This window comes from Bos grunniens, chromosome 22 (genome assembly GCF_055505025.1).
Source record: "Bos grunniens cultivar Pamir isolate PY7600 chromosome 22, Bosgru_T2T1.0, whole genome shotgun sequence".
In the NCBI taxonomy this organism is placed as follows: domain Eukaryota; kingdom Metazoa; phylum Chordata; class Mammalia; order Artiodactyla; family Bovidae; genus Bos; species Bos grunniens.
The window spans coordinates 56,450,913-56,471,813 of record NC_141186.1 but is presented as its reverse complement, the minus strand read 5'-3'; the positions used below and the strand labels follow the sequence as shown (position 1 = coordinate 56,471,813).

Below are 20,901 nucleotides of genomic sequence, written 5' to 3'. Positions count from 1 at the left end.
TCCACAAGCTGTGGCACTGTGCCCTCTGGCACTTACCTCTACTCCCCACTCAGACATCTCACTGCTGCTCTGTCCCCGCTCTGCCTCCTGAAGAAAACTGTCCAGGACTCCAGCAGACACATGGATAAACTCTTACATGACTGTGCTTCAGAACATTTAGCTCTTCTGGGACTTACCAGTTAGTCAAATGGCATTTACCTTTGACCTTATTAACACAAGGTTCTGTTCCACCTCAGCACTGAGATCACTAATCTCAGGACTAATCACCCCTTTGGAATTACATCCTAAGCTTTCATGTCTAAGAAATTAAATCTCATTGGTGCTACCCTATTCCCTCCCACTCCCCCTCCCATCAGGATCTATTATACCATCTTTCAAGCCAAAGTCAAGGTGGTATAAAGAAATCAAGCAAAACTACATTAGAATTGACTCTACTGATTACTGACTGTCCAACTTTCATAACCACTGAACGTCAGTTTCTTCATCAAAATAAGGATATAGCACACCTTTCAGCACACATTTCTGAGCACTGACATACAGATTATCAGATACTGCTGCTACAGTGAATAAACCCAAATTTCAAGAATAATCTCTTCTATGTACATGGCTCTTTACAGAAGTTTTCAAAGCAATTAATGGGACATAATCTCCATTTTACAAAAAAGGAACTTGAGATCTGCACAATTCCTGTATATGGCAGGGCCTCAGTAAATATTAGCGACTACTCTGAAGGTTGACTTATTCAAGATTACATAACTGGGGTGGGTTAGGATTAGAACCAAGGAATTCTGACTCTTCCCTAACATTCTTTCCACTATTTTGCCATTCAGTTATTTGCCTCTATTTCTGTGCTTCTGTGTTTATTTGGAGGAAATAAAATTATAAATTATATTTCTCATGCTCTATCTTTGTCATTTATTATTTCTATATTGACTTTCTTTAGCTTATATATATTTTTTGCATACTCAAACCTTCAAAGCTTCTCTATACATTCATCCTAATAAACTGAAGATTTCATGACTTATTTCAGCAAAATAAATTGAGATCATTTAGTTATTTCTTGATAGACTTCTAACACTACAACTTCACTCTCTATTTCCAATATTGTAATTTCTCCTGAGCAAATGTCTCATCTTTTGGTTTCCAACTGTCTACCATGGAGAAAGGACTCTCTGATCTAAATAGTCTGACCTCACACTCTTCACATAATTTACCTAGAAGCCAGATCAGAATTTTTTCATTTCTGTCATTTACATCTCTCTTCGTAAAGCAATGCTTAAGAATAATTTCCTTTGCCAAGAAGACTCATGGTCTTTTCAACAAATGATACCAACACAAGTAGCTATCAACATGCAAAAGAATGAAGTTGGACTCTTCCTCACAAAATATAAAAGATAAACTCAAAATGAATCAAGAATCGAAATGTAAGACCTAAAACTATGGGTGTAAATCTTCATGACCTTGGATTTAGTCAATGGTTTCTTAGATGTAACAGCAAAACCATAAGCCATAAAGGAACAAACAGATAAAACAGCCACAACAAACTTCAAAGTGCACCACTAAGAACATGAAAAAACAACCCATAGAAAGGGGAAAAACTTTTGGCAAATCATAAGCTTTTTAAGGGAACTGTACATAGAATATATAAAGAACTATTACAACTAAATGTTAGCGAGAAAACCCAAATGGGCAAAGGCCCTGAATAGACACTTCTCAATAGAAGACTGACAAATGGCCAAAATGTACATTAAAAAGATGCTCGACATCATTAGCCTTCAAGGGAATACAAATCAAAACCACAATGAAATACCAGTTCACACCTAGCTAGGATGATGATAGTAACTAGAATTGGTGAGAATGCAGAGAAAGTGGAACCCTCGTAGGCTGCCGGCGGGGATGCGACATGCTACAGTCCCTGCGGCAAACAGTCTGGCAGTTCCTCAAACCGTCAAACAGACCGTTACCGTGTGATTCAACACACCACTTAGAGGCACATGCCCAAGAGAAGTGAAGACAAACGTCCACAGAAAAACTTGTACCCAGACATTCACAACAGTATTATTCGTGAAAAAAGGAGAAGCAACTCAAATGTCTATCAACTGATGAATGACATATAAAATGTGATATTCATATAACTGAATATTACCTGGCACTAATAAAGAAATACTGCTAAATAACGTACCGTATAATCTTGAAAACAGAATGCTAAGTTAAAGAAGCCAGTCACAAAGGATCATATATTTTATGATTTGATTTACATAAAATGTCCAGAACATTCAAATTCACAGAGACAGAAACTAGATTAGTGCTTGCCTGGGGCTGAGGGGAATGATAAGATTGGCAGTAATGGCTGGGATGTGTGGGCTTTCTTTCTGGGGTAATGAAAATGTTCTAAAATTAATTACAGTGACAGTTGTGAAACTGAATAAAGTAAAAGTCGTGCAACTATAAACTTCCATGGGTGAAGGGTATTATATGTGGATTATATTAAAAAAAAAACTGTTAAAGTTTGTTGAAAAGCCGTTAAAACTTGAAAAAGTCACTTCTTGATTAAACATTTCTAACAGGACTTGTGTTCTCAGCTACCCCGACTCTTAAGATCTATACAGATTTATTGCACAGATGTACTTGGTTACAGACAGAATGGTATATACCAAAGAAAGCATTCAGAGTCAAGGAGAGAAGAAAATGTAGACTGAATACCCACTTTGGCACCAATAACCTGTGTAGACAAGTCTTACTAAGCCCGTTTCCTCATCTGTGAAGCCTCTTGTGATAAAATTGTTGGCTGAATCAACTCTCTTAGAAAGATTTTCTCTTAGTTTGCACAAACCTGAACTTCATGAGCAGTTGAGAATTCTATGAAGGCTGCAATAAGGGATTAAAAAAAGAATTAAACATTCCAATAAAAGACTTCTGTAGAAAAGTGTCACCTGTACTTCATGCTATTTATTATGGTGAATCTTTGGTGAATATGCAGCTATTCCTCTACATGTTATATAAAGTATTCAGAGTAAAACATTTTATCACAAAATAAGAAAAACAAAGTTGTATTCACATCACACAAGTGGCACTGTGAAGTATATGCAACTGACATGTGAATTAGAAACACTCACAAAGCTGTTATGTTGTAAGGCACCATCAATTTTTTGGATGATGGAATGTCTTTACATCCCAATGTATACTATTTTAATCACAACTACTATATCGATAGCCACCAGAAGCACAGCGACCTTTTAAGTACTAGGCTCTTCATATACATTACTTCATTTAATCCACAGAACACCTGGCCCTCTACTTATTCACTGGCTTCATTTCTAATGCAGAGGAAATTAAGGCTCAGCGAGGGTAAGCCACTTGCTTACCTGTGCTATTCAGCCTATCTCTGATGCTCTCGTAGGCTGGCCTACATCATATGACAAACCAAATCCCAAGGGAGATGCTTCATTTATGCTACCCATCCTAAAGGAAGGTAGCTTCCTTGCTAGCTTCATTTTTGTCCAGTGTCTTTGGGTTCACACTGTGACAGCAGTTCACAAGAACTGGGATGGTTTGTAAACACGTGTAACATTCGTACAGTATCCATCACTACTGGGCCTTGCCTGCTGAAACTCTCTCACCCTGGAATGCCCTTCTACATCCAAGAGCCTTTAAAGGCTCAAAGCCAATGCTCTCATGAAGTTTTCTCTGAGTTCCTTCTGTGGAAATCTTTCTCCCAATCACAGCATTTCACGAATATAATTATAAAACACCTACTCTGAGCCAGATGTTGTGATAGGCACTGAGTTAGAGATATTTACTTTTTTACCATATGGTGCAGGCCAAAAAAATAAACTGTATTTATGTTTCACTCAGTGTATAAAAACCGGCAAACAGGCTACATGGTCTGCAAAATGCCCTGATAGAGAAAAATGATCTTGATCATAGCTTCAGAAACAAAGACAGTGGAAGGTAAAAGGCATTTCTGAGTTCAGTTTCTAAACTCAAAGAAAAACTTAAAACTCACAACCTCGTTGCTATTGATTAATTTATTTAAAATTCAGGCTTTAAAAAATACTTTCACCATTTCATAAAACCCAAATCAAGAGCTTTTCTGGTAGGTTTCAACTGCCAATTTCCATTTGTTTTAAAGGAAAACAATTACTACAGTCCTAACAGCATCTAATGAAACATTCTAGTGACACCAGAGTATGATTTTAAAAGAGTTCCTTTGAAATTATCCAAATCTCTAGAGTAAATCTGATTAATCTTGTGTTCCATGTACCAAATTCAATGCAAAATGGATGCTTACACTGCTGCTAAGATGTTTAAAATCTTAATTTCACCTTGTAGTTACAAGTGTACTACCACTTATACCAAGTAGAGAGAGCACTTCCAGCAACTTCAGGGGAAGAAGGATAAGGGGGCAGTGAGGCTGGTTTGCTGTAGAAGAGTTTAGAAAATCAAGTATTTTTAAGTTGAAACAACCCATTTCTCTTCACTCCTTTCTTAAAAACATTTAAAATAGCACACAGTATGTAATCTCAGTATAAACTTGAGAGTCTTACACATATTCAATATAATCTCATAACAGCCCTGGTAGGAAGTTATTACAACCACCATCTTCAACTCGAAGATGAAGCTGAGAGGATGAGAAACTTGCTCAAGGTAAGAGCACTGACCGGTAAAGGAGAAGAGATTTGAACCTAGGTGTTTCCAGCCAATATGTATATATATGGTAATTCTGGGTAACCATTAAAGAGCACAACAACCGCCTTTGAGGCTTCCCACAATACGAAGAGAATAAAATCGCTTAGAAAACAAACATGTCATTGTCATGTGCTAAATCGAATTAAACTAGATTTCCAAGTACCAGCTACGAGTGCTAGAGACACCGATCTGATAGGGAAATTCTTCAAGAGTACATTAAAAAAAAAAAAACAAAAACAGAGAAAAAACATGTCCCACAGTTTCAAACATGCATTCACATTTCTCGAAACTCACTCTTCTCTTTGGCTTGTATGATGCGATTATAAAACATCTGGTTGTCATGTCCTGCACCAACTCCACACCTTCTCTTGGGGGCTCATAATCAGAGTTAACACCAACAGCTTCTCAGCCACAGCACAAAAGATGCTTCCAAGAGTGGCTTCACATTTCTCTAAGTGTAGTTGTTGCCACAAGAATCCTCCCCATCCAGAGTAACTGCCCTGAAGGGAGACCGTGTAGACCTTGCCTACACTTGTGCTGTGTAGCCTCTAGGGCAGCGTTGCTAGACATTCTGGATCCTAAGGGTATTGGCCTCTCTCCCTCCTTTTCAGCAGCACAAAGCATGTCCTTGCTACCCAAACAGAAAGACACAGCTGAACCTCTTTTCCTTCTATATAGTTTTTAAATCCCTGAAAGGGAGGAAAAGAAATGAATTATTCTTAGAGATTTCATGACTATACCTGTGGCTTTAAAAACTTTTAATTTTTTATAATATTTTAGACTGTTGATTACTGTATAATCTCAACTGTTAGAAAACCTGGTCCTAAAGCGATTCCACGAATAAACTAGAAGATAAGGAGACAGTTATGATTACACTCACCGCTACCTGTGCATGTGCAGAATAGATGTTTTTTCCATGAGGATACGGGAAGGCTAAGGAAATTCAATAAAGCATTCCTAGCATTCTCACAAGAGAAAATGGACTAATATAGGGGACATCTGAAGCACTTACACCCTCACGAGTTGTATTAGTCGGTATATGCTTACTCCCCTCTTTGAAAGGTCTTCTCTTTAAAGAGCGGGGCACGGGGCAAGGGTGTGTGCAGCGCCACGGCACCAGCATCTGTGCAGCGCCCAGGGCACCGAGGGTGCTCAGCTGGAGACAGTGGAGTGGGGAGCAGGCAGAGCACCTCCTTGCTCTCTCAGTTGGCTCCGGAACCTTGGGCAAGCTTTCTGAATCTGAGTCTCAGTGTCCTCATCAGTAAAACAGGATTATTCACTTTGTATAAATGCTGTGAGAATGAAATGAATTAATGTGTTGAGTTTTTTTTTTCCTCCTAGGCACAAAAAGGCCTTCAGTAAAAAGGTAATCCCCATATACTTGAAGACTAATCTAAAACATAAATTTAACCCTAAACACAAGCTCCATTAATGCAGGTTGCAAAAGGATTCTTAAAAATGAATTTATAGAGACTCCTCAGTTACCCACCCTGTTTTTAAAAATGTAATACAATGGTTCAGTCTTGTTTGGATCACATACCCTTTTGAGAATTTGATGAAAATTCTTCCTCCAGAAAAACTCATGGACACATACACATTTACATGTAATCCTAAGAAATTCAGGGACCCAAGATTAAAATTCCCATATGTAATATTTTGCTTTGGATACCAGGGAGTGCAGTCCAAACTGTAATTCAGTGTTATCAGGTAAACCATCGATGTTTTGATGTTCTCCTTGTCCTTTCTTTGAAAACTTGTATTATATGCCTAAGAAGTTTTTGTGTATACTACTTCTATTTAGAAAATTTTAGACTCTATATAACAGTCAATTCACATTAAATTGCAAATTCAAAATCAAAGTTTTTTCCTTAAGCTTTTAGGATTGGCTTATAAATCATGATTCTTTCCAAACGCTAGTAAAATTTAGCAATCTTAGCAATCTGTCTCAATTGTATAGAATCCACCTGCCAATGCAGGAGATAGGGTTCAATTTCTGGGTCAGGAAGATCCCCTGGAGCAGGAAATGGTAACCCACTCCAGTATTCTTGCCTGAAAAATCCCATGGACAGAGCCTGGTAGCTCAAAGAATTGGACACAACTGAGCAACTAACATTTTAATATATGGCTATAAGTCACTTATTTCCATCTTATTAATACCATTAACTATAAGTATAAACTGGCTTTTCTTTGGGAGTTTTTAATATAGCATCAGAGCTTAAATTATTCATATTTGGTATTTGAGAACCTCCTCCCAACTGTTTTATTCTTGAACAATTTTGCCAGAGTTGGGAGATTTGCTTCATTTTTTATCCAGATTCCTCTGTGGTGTATTTTGAACAAGTAGGGTAATTAATTTTTTTTAAGGTAAATTTAGTATGTATTTCTCTAAACCTTAGTTTCCTTGTTGGCAAGGAGCTCATTGGGTTGTTAGAGAAATGCAAATATGGTCATAGTATAAGTATTAAATATAAAATCCTTCTAGCCAACAATGACTAGAGAAAGCAGAATGGAAAAGAGATTGAGGGTTCCAGGCAGCTTAAGATAGGTGCAAGGTATTTAGTCTTGTTTTGATCTCTTCTAAAGAACAAAAAAATCCAGGATATCCTCATTGTTTCAGAAAAAAACATAAAGATGTTTTAATATGACAAGTAAACTAATCTGTTATTCATGATCTCAGCTCATACGGAATTAAGATTATCCTGAATTTGAAAGGCTAAGTTTTATGTAACATTATAAAAGTTTTATTTTGGCTTCCCAGGTGGCGCTAGTGGTAAAGAATCTGCCTGTCAATGCAGGAAATGCAAGAGATGTGGGTTCGATCCCTGGGTCGGGAAGATCCCCTGAAGTAGGAAATGGCAACCCACTCCAGTATTCTTGCCTGGGTAACTCCATGGATAGAGGAGCCTGGCAGGCTACAGTCCATGGGTTAGCAAAGAGTTGAACACGGACTGGGCACACACACACACACAAAACAAGACTGTGATATCTCATAATTCAATAATTATCAGCACAGGCTGTGGAGCAAGGCATCTTCTAGTTGACCCAGAATTCAAAGGAATATAGATATTACAGTGTTAGAGCGCTCTTGGTCCAGATACGAGGTCATCAGGATTCCAGAGGGTTCTGGGGGGCAGAGCTGAACTATATTATTTGTGTTTTAAGTCAGCATCCAACTAACTGTCCTAATTGTCAAATAGTGTGAAGAAATTGTGACCCTCACTATAAGAGTTTAGGGGTCTCATTTCTAGTCAGAAAGTGAAAAGCAAAGAAATATCACCTGTGTAGAAGATTCTGAAAGGCATTTTCTTGGACTCTGATTCAGGCATACCGGAAAGTCAAAGTTGTTTGGGCTAGTGTTCTCTCCTTAAAAGACCTGCAGGGAGATTAACCACTCCCGCCAGGAGTAAATACGGAGACTGAAAGCTAGAGATGGGTTGCTGGCCACTCAAAATAAGGACCAAAAGGAAGGAGGGCAATGCGATAAAAGCCCCCCTCTGCCTCCTCTTTTCTTCTGTGGAAACGGCAAAACCCAGTCAGAATTATCTTCCACTTGATACAACTACTAACTGCTATGTGAGCTAGAACTGCTTGCTAGGTCTGAGACTAGACCGATAAAAAGAAAAGGAGAGATCAGTGCCCTGATGTCCTGGGAGGCCAAGCTGGAGGGCTAAATTCATTCATTCATCAGTTCATATACATTGTCATTCATCCAAATATTTGGAGTTTATGGCATCTGTAAGGCTTTGTGCTAGTATGCATGGAGAATACAGAGAAGACTGTGCTACTGAAAAGCTGGATGGAAACTAACGCCTAAGATGTAGATTTTCAAATATTTAGCGCAATGCCTGGCACATAATAAGCAGTCAACAAATGCTAGCCATTATTCTCAAAAATCAAATGGTTCTTCAGATGATACAACAATGCTCACTAAACAATCCTTATGATAAATGCTTTTTAAAAATCACTTTTGAGATATAATTCATACACCATTATAGTTCACCCATTTAAAGTATACAATTCAATGATTATTTGTATATTCACGGAAATGCACACCCATCACCATGATCAATCTTAGAACATCTTCCTCACCTCAAAAAGGAGCCCCCTACCCCTTAAGTCATCTCTCTCCTATTACCCCATTCCTCCTGATCCTGTGTAACCACCGATCTACTTTCTGTCTTTACAGCCTTGCCTAGTCTAGGTATTTCATATACATGGAATCACACAATATGTGGCCTTTTGTAATTGCTTTTTTTACTTAAAACATTTCTAAGGTTCATTCTTGTCATAGCACATATCAGCACTTCTTTAGGATGTTTTCTTAAAGTGAAGCCTTCTTTTGAAAAGCAAATAATCACTCCCTAATCTGAAGAATTAGGAGGAAGGCCGAGAGGAGATACTTCACGTTCAAGGTCACGAGGGGTGGCTGTGAGGAGATACCCTTCATCCAAGGTAAGGAGCAGCGGCTGCGCTTTGCTGGAGATACCCCACGTTTAAGGTAAGAGAAACCCAAGACGGTAGGTGTTGTGAGAGGCATCAGAGAGCAGACACACAAACCATAATCACAGAAAACTAGCCAATCTGATCACACGGACCACAGCCTTGTCTAACTCAATGAAACTAAGCCATGCCCGTGGGGCAACCCAAGACGGGCGGGTCATGGTGGAGAGGTCTGACAGAATGTGGTCCACTGGAGAAGGGAATGGCAAACCACTTCAGTATTCTTGCCTTGAGAACCCCATGAACAGTATGAAAAGGCAAAAAGATAGGACACTGAAAGAGGAACTCCCCAGGTCAGTAGGTGCCCAATATGCTACCGGAGATCAGTGGAGGAATAACTCCAGAAAGAATGAAGGGATGGAGCCAAAGCAAAAACAATACCCAGGTGTGGATGTGACTGGTGATAGAAGCAAGGTCTGATGCTGTAAAGAGCAATACTGCATAGGAACCTGGAATGTCAGGTCCATGAATCAAGGCAAATTGGAAGTGGTCAAACAGGAGATGGGAAGAGTGAACATCGACATTCTAGGAATCAGCAAACTAAAATGGACTGGAATGGGTGAATTTAACTCAGATGACCATTATATCTACTACTGTGGGCAGGAATCCCTTAGAAGAAATGGAGTAGCCATCACGGTCAACAAGAGAGTCTGAAATGCAATACTTGGATGCAATCTCAAAAATGACAGAATGATCTCTGTTCATTTCCAAGGCAAACCATTCAATATCACAGTAATCCAAGTCTGTGCCCCAACCAGTAACGCTGAAAAAGATGAAGTTGAACGGTTCTATGAAGACCTACAAGACCTTTTAGAACTAACACCCAAAGATGTCCTTTTCATTACAGAGGACTGGAATGCAAAAGTAGGAAGTCAAGAAACACCTGGGGTAACAGGCAAATTTGGCCTTGGAATACGGAATGAAGCAGGGCAAAAGCTAGTAGAGTTTTGCCAAGAGAACACACTGGTCATAGCAAACACCCTCTTCCAACAACACCAGAGAAGACTCTACACACGGACATCACCAGATGGTCAACACCGAAATCAGATTGATTATATTCTTTGCAGCCAAAGATGGAGAAGTTCTATACAGTCAGCAAAAACAAGACCAGGAGCTGACTGTGGCTCAGATCATCAGCTCTTTATTGCCAAATTCAGACTTAAATTGAGAAAGCAGGGAAGACCACTAGACCATTCATGTATGACTTAAATCAAATTCCTTATGATTATACAGTCGAAGTGAGAAATAGATTTAAGGGACTAGATGTGATAGATAGAGTGCCTGATGAACTATGGACGGAGGTTCGCGACATTGTATAGGACACAGGGATCAAGACCATCCCCATGGAAAAGAAATGCAAAAAAGCAAAATGGCTGTCTGGGGAGGCCTTACAAATAGCTGTGAAAAGAAGAGAAGCAAAAAGCAAAGGAGAAAAGGAAAGATATAAGCATCTGAATGCAGAGTTCCAAAGAATAGCAAGAAGAGATAAGAAAGCCTTCCTCAGCGATCAATAGGAAGAAATAGAGGAAAACAACAGAATGGGAAAGACTAGAGATCTCTTCAAGAAAATTAGAGATACCAATGGAACATTTCATGCAAAGATGGGCTCAATAAAGGACAGAAATGGTATGGACCTAACAGAAGCAGAAGATATTAAGAAGAGGTGGCAAGGATACACAGAAGAATTGTACAAAAAAGATCTTCACAACCAAGATAATCACGATGGTGTGATCACTCACCTAGAGTCAGACATCCTGGAATGTGAAGTCAAGTGGGCCTTAGAAAGATCACTACGAACAAAGCTGGTGGAGCTGATGGAATTCCAGTTGAACTATTTCAAATCCTGGAAGAAGATGCTGTGAAAGTGCTGCACTCAATATGCCAGCAAATTTGGAAAACTCAGCAGTGGCCACAGGACTGGAAAAGGTCAGTGTTCATTCCAATCCCAAAGAAAGGCAATGCCAAAGAATGCTCAAACTACCGCACAATTGCACTCATCTCACACGCTAGTAAAGTAATGCTCAAAAGTCTCCAAGCCAGGCTTCAGCAATAAGTGAACCGTGAACTTCCTGATGTTCAAGCTGGTTTTAGAAAAGGCAGAGGAACCAGAGATCAAATTGCCAACATCCACTGGATCATGAAAAAAGCAAGAGAGTTCCAGAAAAACATCTATTTCTGCTTTGTTGACTATGCCAAAGCCTTTGACTGTGTGGATCACAATAAACTATGGAAAATTCTGAAAGAGATGGGAATCCCAGACCACCTGACCTGCTTCTTGAGAAACCTACATGCAGTTCAGGAAGCAACAGTTAAAACTGGACATGAACAACAGACTGGTTCCAGATAGGAAAAGGAGTACGTCAAGGCTGTATACTGTCACCCTGCTTATTTAACTTATATGCAGAGTATATCATGAGAAATGCTGGGCTGGAAGAAGCACAAGCTGGAATCAAGACTGCCGGGAGAAATATCAAAAACCTCAGATATGCAGATGACACCACCCTTATGGCAGAAAGTGAAGAGGAACTAAAAGGCCTCTTGATGAAAGTGAAAGAGGAAAGTGAAAAAGTTGGCTTAAAGCTCAACATTCAGAAAACTAAGATCATGGCATCTGGTCCCATCACTTCATGGGAAATAGATGGGGAAACAGTGGAAACAGTGTCAGACTTTATTTTGGGGGGCTCCAAAATTACTGCAGATGGTGACTGCAGCCATGAAATTAAAAGACGCTTACTCCTTGGAAGGAAAGTTATGACCAACCTAGATAGCATATTCAAAAGCAGAGACATTACTTTGCCAACAAAAGTCCATCTAGTAAAGGCTATGGTTTTTCCAATGGTCACGTATGGATGTGAGAGTTGGACTGTGAAGAAAGCTGAGCGCCGAAGAATTGATGCTTTTGAACTGTGGTGTTGGAGAAGGACTCTTGAGAGTCCCTTGGACTGCAAGGAGATCCAACCAGTCCATTCTAAAGGAGATCAGTCCTGGGTGTTCATTGGAACTCCAATACTTTGGCCACCTCACGCCAAGAGTTGACTCATTGGAAAAGACTGATGCTGGGAGGGATTGGGGGCAGGAGGAAAACGGGATGACAGAGGATGAGACGGCTGGATGGCATCACTGACTCGATGGACATGAGTTTGGGTGAACTCCGGGAGTTGGTGATGGACAGGGAGGCCTGGCCTGCTGCAATTCATGGGGTTGTAAGGAGTCGGACACCACTGAGCGACTGAACTGAACTGAATCTGAAGAATAATTATTTCACTTTGCTTGAGGTGTGTTATAATAGATGGCAAGATACAGCTCTTCCTCACAAAACAGTTTGAAGATATTTCACTAGAAGGTAAAATTTTAAAGTCCCCAATCCAAACAACTTCTGAAGACCATTTTTTAAATGCCCACATATATAGACATAAGGATCTTAATGTGTTCGTGAGTTCATTATTTAAAAAGAAGTTTAGTGAGAGGTGCCTCCTGAGAGGTAAATGATTTTAGCAACTAGATCTCTAGGCATTTTGTTTTATTATAAATCCTACTGAACGGGTGTTTCTTTTTCCCTCCTGTTGTCCCCCACCATGAGAAATTTAAACCATCCATTCTTTTTCTGACTCAAGAATAAGATTTGAAGACTAAGTTGCAAAGGAAAATGGATCTGGTTTAAGGCTTTACACCACAGTCCCAAATGAAATTAATCCATCCCACAAGAGAAAATCAGGATAAAATATAACACGGCTATTCACTTAGTTCAAAGGATTTCTATTCTCACATTGAGGCAAGCCAGGCTGTCAGGGTTTTTCCATCCACAAAATACAGGGTTGGATAAGGTCTCTTCCATCTCTGAGAGACTATGACTTTTCTCTTTAATCCTTTTGAACACAGGCATAAAGAGCTGTACTATGACTTGCCTGAGGCTAAAGAGAAGCGTGTCAGCATGGCTAGGGTTAGACTCCTGATTCATCCCTGTATTCACTGGGGATATCCAGAGAAAGAAGTCAGACTCATTTCTGACCTCACAGACTTCACGGTCTAGTAGGGAGGAAGGACAAGCAAACGGTAATGGATGTGACACCCAGAGAACCAGGAGAAGGAAGGGGTAAGAGCTGGGAATTTTGTCTTCTCTTCTTTGAAATACTTCACATCCCCCTCCAAATATGATTTTTCTATAAAGCAATCTAGGTTAGACCTCATTCACTTAGGTTCTTACACTGATGTTTGGAAATGATATAAAGGTTGACATACCTACTCTTGACCAGGGGTAAAGATAAACCAAGAACAATTAAACCACACTTCTCTTCTTATGGCATGTAAGCTATGCTGATTTACAGAGGGGGAACAAAACTGCACAGTTTATTTTTTAAATGCTCTTTTTATTATTAATCACAAACTCTGCCTGAATCAAGCAACAAAGAATATGTTACCTATCTTTTCCTTTAGCAGTTAAAGGTCTTTCTTTAAGGTGATAATTACCAAAGGATTATTGTAGCCAACACACTCTTTACCTTCTGATTTTATTACATGTGTCATGAATTCAAACGGATCCATCCTGCACTGTATTTTTGATGCAAAATGGAACTTTCATTTCCCTTATATTGTTAAACGGAAACATTCTGTCCTTGGCAAGCAAACAATTTTGCCTGAGGTTGGTAACTATTTGGAGCTCCAAGGGATTCTGTGATTATCTGAGGTCCAATTAAATGAAAGACCAGAAAAATGAAAACTGTATCTGTACTTACAGAGGTATTAAGAACACAGGTTTGACACAATTCTTTAAACACTACCAAAATGCTCCTAAACTACAGATTTTAATTCTACAATCTATGAACTTGGAGATTATCTCCAGAGAGTGTGCAAAATTTCCCATACCTTCAGGGAAGACACTCTGAATTTGGGTTCATGGACAGTACACCTTCAGGGAAGACACTCTGAATTTGGGTTCCAGGACAGTACACAGTAAAATGAATATGTAATTGCAATTTGTACACTTGACTAAAAAGATGGACTATAATTAGGTTAAACCTAAAATTGAATTTCTGGCCTCCTAAGCACTCTAACAAAAATGAAGAGATGTGAACAACAACAGGAGTATCCCAGGCACCGCCCGCGGGAGAGGAGAGGAGTCAGTTGAGATGTGTGTGCTCTGAGGTTTCTGTCAATGTGATACTACTACTATCAGAATCTCTGGCTCTCTTGAGGACTCTAATACTTAACTCTAATTGTCCCAACCACCACACTCTCAGAAATCAACATGTCCATAGTAGGGAATGTGAGAATGGTAGCTGTGCTCAGTCCTTAAGTCGTGTCTCAGGGACTGTAGCCCTCCAGGCTTCTCTGTCCATGGGATTTTCCAGGCAAGAAGACTGAAGCCCTAGGGAATGGTAGAGGAAAGCTTTGATAGGAGGGAAGCAGCTGATCTTGGCTTAAAGAATAGTTAAGACCTGGATAAGGAGATTGGGGGGTGGGCCGGAAAAGGAAAGGGAGGATAAAGTGATCCGGGCTGTAAGAAAAACCTGAGTGAAAAGCAAGAGGGAACAAATACAGAGCCTGTACAGGAAACAATGAACGATTCAGTCTGGCTGAACCCTAGGCTCACTGGCTAATGAAGTTAGGTTAATTGTCCTCTGTCATGAGAGGACTTAACCAATAAGCTGAGGAATATGAGCTTCATTTTGAGTACAGAGGGAGCAACTGAAGACTGTATGGCATGACTGAGCCCATGAGAGACACAGCTTACAAAGACTGATGTGGTGCACAGGCCACATAGATACGGGAAAGGCAGAGCTGGAAGTGGGTGTGGGAAGTTAAAAGGCTAGACTTTTCTGAATGCACCCTGCTTTGTAGATTTGACTTTGGAACCATGTAAATGTTTTATGCGATTATAAAATCAAATTCAATCAGAATGGGAGAAAAACCTCTAAATGTAAAAAGTGAAATGAAAGAAGCCCAACAGCATCAAGCTGGTAAGTTAACAGAAAATTTTGAAAAAGTAAAAGAAGAAAATAAAAACTTAAAAATTCATGTCTGACTCTTTGCGACCCCATGGACCTGCCAGGCTCCTCTGTCCATGGGACTCTCCAGGCAAGAATACTGGAGTGGGTTGCCATTCCCTTCTCCAGGGGATCTTCGCGGCCCAGGGATGGAACTCAGGTCTCCTAAACTGCAGGCAGGTTCTTTACCATCTGCACTACCACAGAAGCCCCAAATTATTTCAAGTGATTTTAAAATATATTCTTACTGTACTTTGTACCTTAAAGACCAAAAGAACTACAAAGAAATATTAAACTGTTTTCAGTTGTCATCCTGGCACAACACAGAAGCAATGAGCATATTTAGCGCTCAGAATGGTCCCCAAATGTTGTTCCTCACTAAAGGAACCAGGGCTCCTTGGAAGAACACAGATGATTCTAGGTCTGGAGAAGAAAATTTCTTGACTTTCGTGTTACACAAGGACTGCTGGGGTCCTGTGAAAATGTCTAAGGGCCATTTCAGAGAATAGTATTATTCAGGGTACTGACCACTTTGTCATTTAGCTTGAGGTATCAGTCTATTTATGAATCACATATATATTGAATATTCTTTCCATAAAACTGTCAGTAGGCAGAATAAATTATCATACTCCAAAATGCTATGAATGTTCTATTAATATATACATTTCTTACCACAGATGACCTTTAAGGAATGTATATTAAGAATCTAGAAGGTGGAAGTATAATGGTGAACATGGAAGATTTCACCCCTGCCCTCACGAAGCCTACAGTCTAGTGGAACACAAAGGCAATTTAAAATACTGAGACAGCGGCCTGGTAGATGGTAGGCAGTACACAGTGCTGAGAGAACACAAAAGAAGGGCAACTGGCTTAGAGCTGGTCGGCCACCAAGTTTCTCTGGAGCAATGACATCAAAGCTGAGACCCAAAGGACATTCAGGAGTTTGTATATATTTGCTTGTTTCTTGGGAATGGAAACTGGAGAGTGAGTAGTGACAGGATTAGGAAAAGGGAGGGAAATCAATGCAAAAATAGCCACAGCATGACTCCTCATGACTAAGAGGGAAAAAAATAGTAATTTAGAGTGGCTGGTGGATAGCAAAGCTGAGGCAAAAAGGTAAGCAGAGCCCAGGTCATAAAAAAAAAAATCTACAGATTACGCTAGGGCAGTTTTAACTCTATCCTGAGGCAGCCAGTGAAGAACTTTTGGCAGAAGGAAGCCTTAATTAAATCTGTCTGAACAGCCAAATCCCTTGAGGAGGGCACGGCAACCCACTCTAGTATCCTTGCCTGAAGAATCCCATGGACAGAGGAGCCTGGCAGGCTACAGCCCACGGGGTCACAAAGAGTCGGACACGACTGAAGCGACATAGCATGCATACATGCACACACATCCAGAATGGATTAGAAGGGGGCATGATAAAGGACGCAAAGAGACCCACCAGAAGTCTGCTGTCAGAACTCAGGTGCAACGCTGGGGATGGAAGCACGCTCTCAAATACTCGCTATTTGAGAGATGTGTAGCAAGCAGGGTCAATGGCTTCTATTGGTTAGGGGCTGAGGGTGTGACGGGGGAAAGATTAGAAGCTGAAGATAATGCCTCCTCTTCCGTCATAAGTAACTGGGTACACAGCAGGTGACCCTTAATAAGAAAAGACTGGGAAAGAAGTAAGTTTGGGGAAAGGGGCGGGGAAGACGAGCTCATTTTTGACCATATTAAACACTGAGTGACTGTGAGAGATCCCAGAAGAGGCAAGAAGCAGGCAACCAGCACTGTTCCTCATTCCCCACATTCAATCCATCACCAAATCCTCTGAAGTCCACTTTCAAAAACCAAGATACAGCACAACTCTGTCCACCTCCTTTCATCTCCACTGTTAGCCAGCATATTGCAAAGCATCAGTATTTTTCTTGATGGTTGCCATATATCCACTTCTATTACCTAGTCCTCATGCTGTAAGTAATCTTTCTAAAATATGAATCAGATCATATTACTCCCTATTTTAACCCTTGAAGGGCTTCCTATTGAATTTAAAAATGAAATCGAACTCCTTATCATGGCCAAAAAATTCCTCCATGACACTGACCATTTTTCTTCTTTTATCTACTGCTCTCACTCATTTGGGCAAGTTCTCTGCTTTTAGAATCTCTGCACTAGGGAACTGCCTCACTACCCTTTATTCCCCTTTCTCCCCTCAACACAAACGTCTTTGCCTTCAGATTTCATCTCAAATACCATCTCCTCAAAGAATCCTCCTCTAGCCACTCCCTTCCACATTGCATGACTTACTGGACTACAATCTGTAACCTCGATTGTTTGCCTATTTCCTACATCATAAATTCCATGAGAACTGAAACCTTATTTATCTTTTCCACTGCTCTACTTTGTACAGATGGAAGAGAGTTGACCCTCAACACGTTTGCCGAATGAATTAACAAATGAATAAATGCACAAAATGAATGGAACTGAAGCTCAGAAGGAAAAGCTCAGCTGGAGCCCCTGATTTGGGCTTCTTCCTCATGTGTATGACAAGTGATGCCAAGAAAACACATATTGCCCACGGGAAGTATAGACAGAGAATAAAAGAGCCCTTAAAACAGAGCCCGGAGGAACATCGACACTCAAGAGATGAGCAGAAGAAGAGGGTCTATACACACAAAGGAACAAATCGGAAGAACCAGAGATAAAGAAGGAAAACCAGGAGATACTCCCAAAGTGCTGGACGCTGTAGAAGAGCACTCCTTATTGGAAAGGCAGCTTGGCATTAAGGAGAAGTATGTATCACTGAAGTCGGACATATATTCCTACCACCTGCCAGGGACTATGCTAGGAGCTGGGATATAAAATCAAAGAAGAAATAGATAAAATGCTACTAATGACTATTCAAAGACTGGTACACAATACAATCTTCTCCAAGTGTGCTATGAGCAAGTCCCAATCCGAATCTTAATTATCACAACTGCTGAGAAGATTAAATGAGATCTTGTTCATAAAGTGCTGAGTATAATTTCTGAAACACAACAGGCATCTAATCAATCACAGTTACTATTATAAAACTATCTTCCCTTCACTGATTAAAAGAAAAATTACAGCACACTACAGCAATTTATGGCAATCTTCCCTTGGGGAATAATTTGATTTAAAAATTCATTATCTATTCTGGGAATACTAAAATAAGCAAAAGGATAGGATTCTTTATAGGGAAACTACTGACAAGTACCAATTCAAGGTTTTTTCCAAGATTCCAGTTTGGTTTTAGCACAGGTACAGAAGTGACTTAAGTGACTCAGAAGTAGGTCATCCCGTTAGCACACAGCTCTTTGAGTTCCCCACCCCTCATATACCACTCAGAGAAAGACCCTAAAACCTGCCTTTCCCCTCAAAACACAAGTTCCTTGGGCTTATCTTATTCCCGAACAAGACTTCCTGACTTTCCTAAAATGAGACAGATTAGAAGAAAAGTATCACAGTTCAGTCAGATCTCATTTTTTGCACTTTTATTTTGCTAGATTATCCCTTTTAGAGTCAAGAGGCTCGCTTCTTTTAAAATAAAGAACAAAAAAGTCAGCTGAGCTGAAAGAACACAGATTCCTCAAAAACACTAAACAAGAGAAAAATGCCCAAGTATTTCTCACTTAAATTCCAACTGGGAACATGAGGCTGAAATACAGGAACCTTTACTCTGCATGCCATGCGATCCAACCCCCAGCCGGAATGCCTCCTTCCTCAGAGCACACACTACTTGCCATTGATTCCCCCACTTCAGTTGGTGTCCAGACCTCAGAGACCAAGGCTGCACTGGTATCTTCCAGCCAAAGGAAAATTATTTTCTTTGCTTCTCTTTTGTCCCTCTCTAACAGATTGCCAGTTCTTTTGTCCAGACCATGTGGGCAGCGGAGCTAAAGAACTTCTGCCAGTTATACACGCTTAGCAAGCAAAAAGTAAACAAGACACATTCTTCTAAGCTGAAATGTTCTAAAAGCAAACTACAGCAGTTAGGTTTCTAAATATTTTCAGGTAAACAGTCTATTTACTAGAGTGTATTAATAGACTAAGGTCTGGAATAAGGAAAAAAAACAATTCAAAATTTAAACTGAGCAAAATTTTCATTTAATATGAAGCTCAAAAGAGCATGAAACTGGAAAATAAGGGGGAAGAAATCCTAATCATGATTGGATCACTATGCAGCTGTGCTTTTGGCCTTGTTTACCCACTGATGCAATTAGGCTAAAGACACTTTCTCCCTTTCTGCCTTCGAAACAGGTTGAATTTCACAATATCTCATCTCCCTGCAGTAAAGCATAACTGCCAGAAGTGTACTACATCTCAAGGCAGTATGTTCCCTTTAAGAAAAGTTAATCAAACAGCCTAACTCCACTCTAACGGGGCTTTCTTTTGTGTGTGTGTTTCCGAGAACCAAGCACCAAATGACTGTATCTTGATTTGGCAATTTGTCTGGAATGCAATGACTTATGGCAGAAGCACAATATCCCCCATCATAATACACAGAGACTACTGGCAGCAGTAAATCAACCAAGAGTGGTCATGTGCTCTCAGAAATAAACTGGGAGCAGAAGTTAAACACCAAGAAGTAATTCCTAGCTTCAAATTATCTGTTCAGTTGTTATTTCTAAGACATCACTGCAAAATTAAAAGAAATCTTACATTTTACCTTTTAATTTTCTACATAAGGTGAAAGCCTAGTAAGTCTCTTAACATTTTCTTCTAATAACAACCAAAATATAAGTCAATCTTCTGGGTCCCTACCAATCTTAAGCTCTTCCTCTTTCCTACATTTTCATTGTCTGTGATCACCATTTCAGTAGAAGTTCCTTTTGTAATATGACATCGAATACTTTAAAGATGTAAAAAAGGTTCACCTGAGATACCTTTTGGGGATGGAGAAGCAGGGACACTTCTCCCTCACCCTAGCTTTACTGAGCTACAATGAACATGCTGTGACACATTTAACTTATATTCATTGTTCAGTTGCTCAGTCGTGTCCGACTCCCTGCAATCCCATGGACTGCAGTACGCCAGGCTTCCCTGTCCTTCACTATCTCCCAGAGTTTGCTCAAATCCATGTCCATTGAGTTGGTGATGCCATCCAACTATCTTACCCTCTATCACCCCCTTCTTCTGCCCTCAATTTTACCCAGCATCAGGGTTGTTTCCAATAAGTCAGCTCTTTGCATCAGGTGGCCAAAGTACTAGAGCTTCAGCAACTATCCTTCCAGTGAATATTCAGGGTTGATTTCCTTTAGAATTTACTGATTTGAACTCCTTGCTGTCCAAGGGGCTTTCAAGAGACTTCTTAATTTATATAGTGGTTGGTTCTTTAATATTATGGGAAATATCTTCAAATAGTGGTGGTTAGATAATTAAAAGTTATAACAAGAACATATTCAAAGTACTCATGCTAAAAATTTGTCTCTCTGAATTCCTTTCAGATCTTAGTGGATCAGGTGGTCTGAAGAACAGGAAATATTATGAAGTCATATCTTTCCAAGTAAAATGGCAGTCACACCAACGATCAACATCTTAAACCAGAAGAGAATAACATGCAGTGAGGCATGACTGTTTCTGTATATACATAGTCAGAAGGCTTAGTCATTAAGCAGTTTGAGTAGACCTAAGGACTGTCTACTTCTGACCCCACTGAGGACAGTCCCAGGTCGATTACTCGCCTTCCTAGGCTCCAGTAAGGGAGCTAAGACTTCTGACCCCA

The 20,901-nt window shown here is 40.0% G+C and overlaps 1 protein-coding gene across 21 annotated transcripts in view; it reads right to left on the bottom strand.

The window, feature by feature from the left end:
• The window catches only part of TMCC1 (transmembrane and coiled-coil domain family 1), a 156,697-nt gene that overhangs the window by 47,751 nt on the left and 88,045 nt on the right, over positions 1–20,901 (bottom strand). Inside the window, exon 1 of one of the 21 annotated variants that reach the window (XM_086368606.1) lies at positions 37–186. The exons of the other annotated variants lie outside the window; for them this stretch is intronic. Within the exon in view, the coding sequence (XP_086224732.1) occupies positions 37–57 (21 nt within the window). The 5' untranslated portion in view covers positions 58–186. Of the gene's footprint in view, positions 1–36; positions 187–20,901 lie in introns of those variants that run through there. 21 annotated transcript variants of the gene reach the window in all.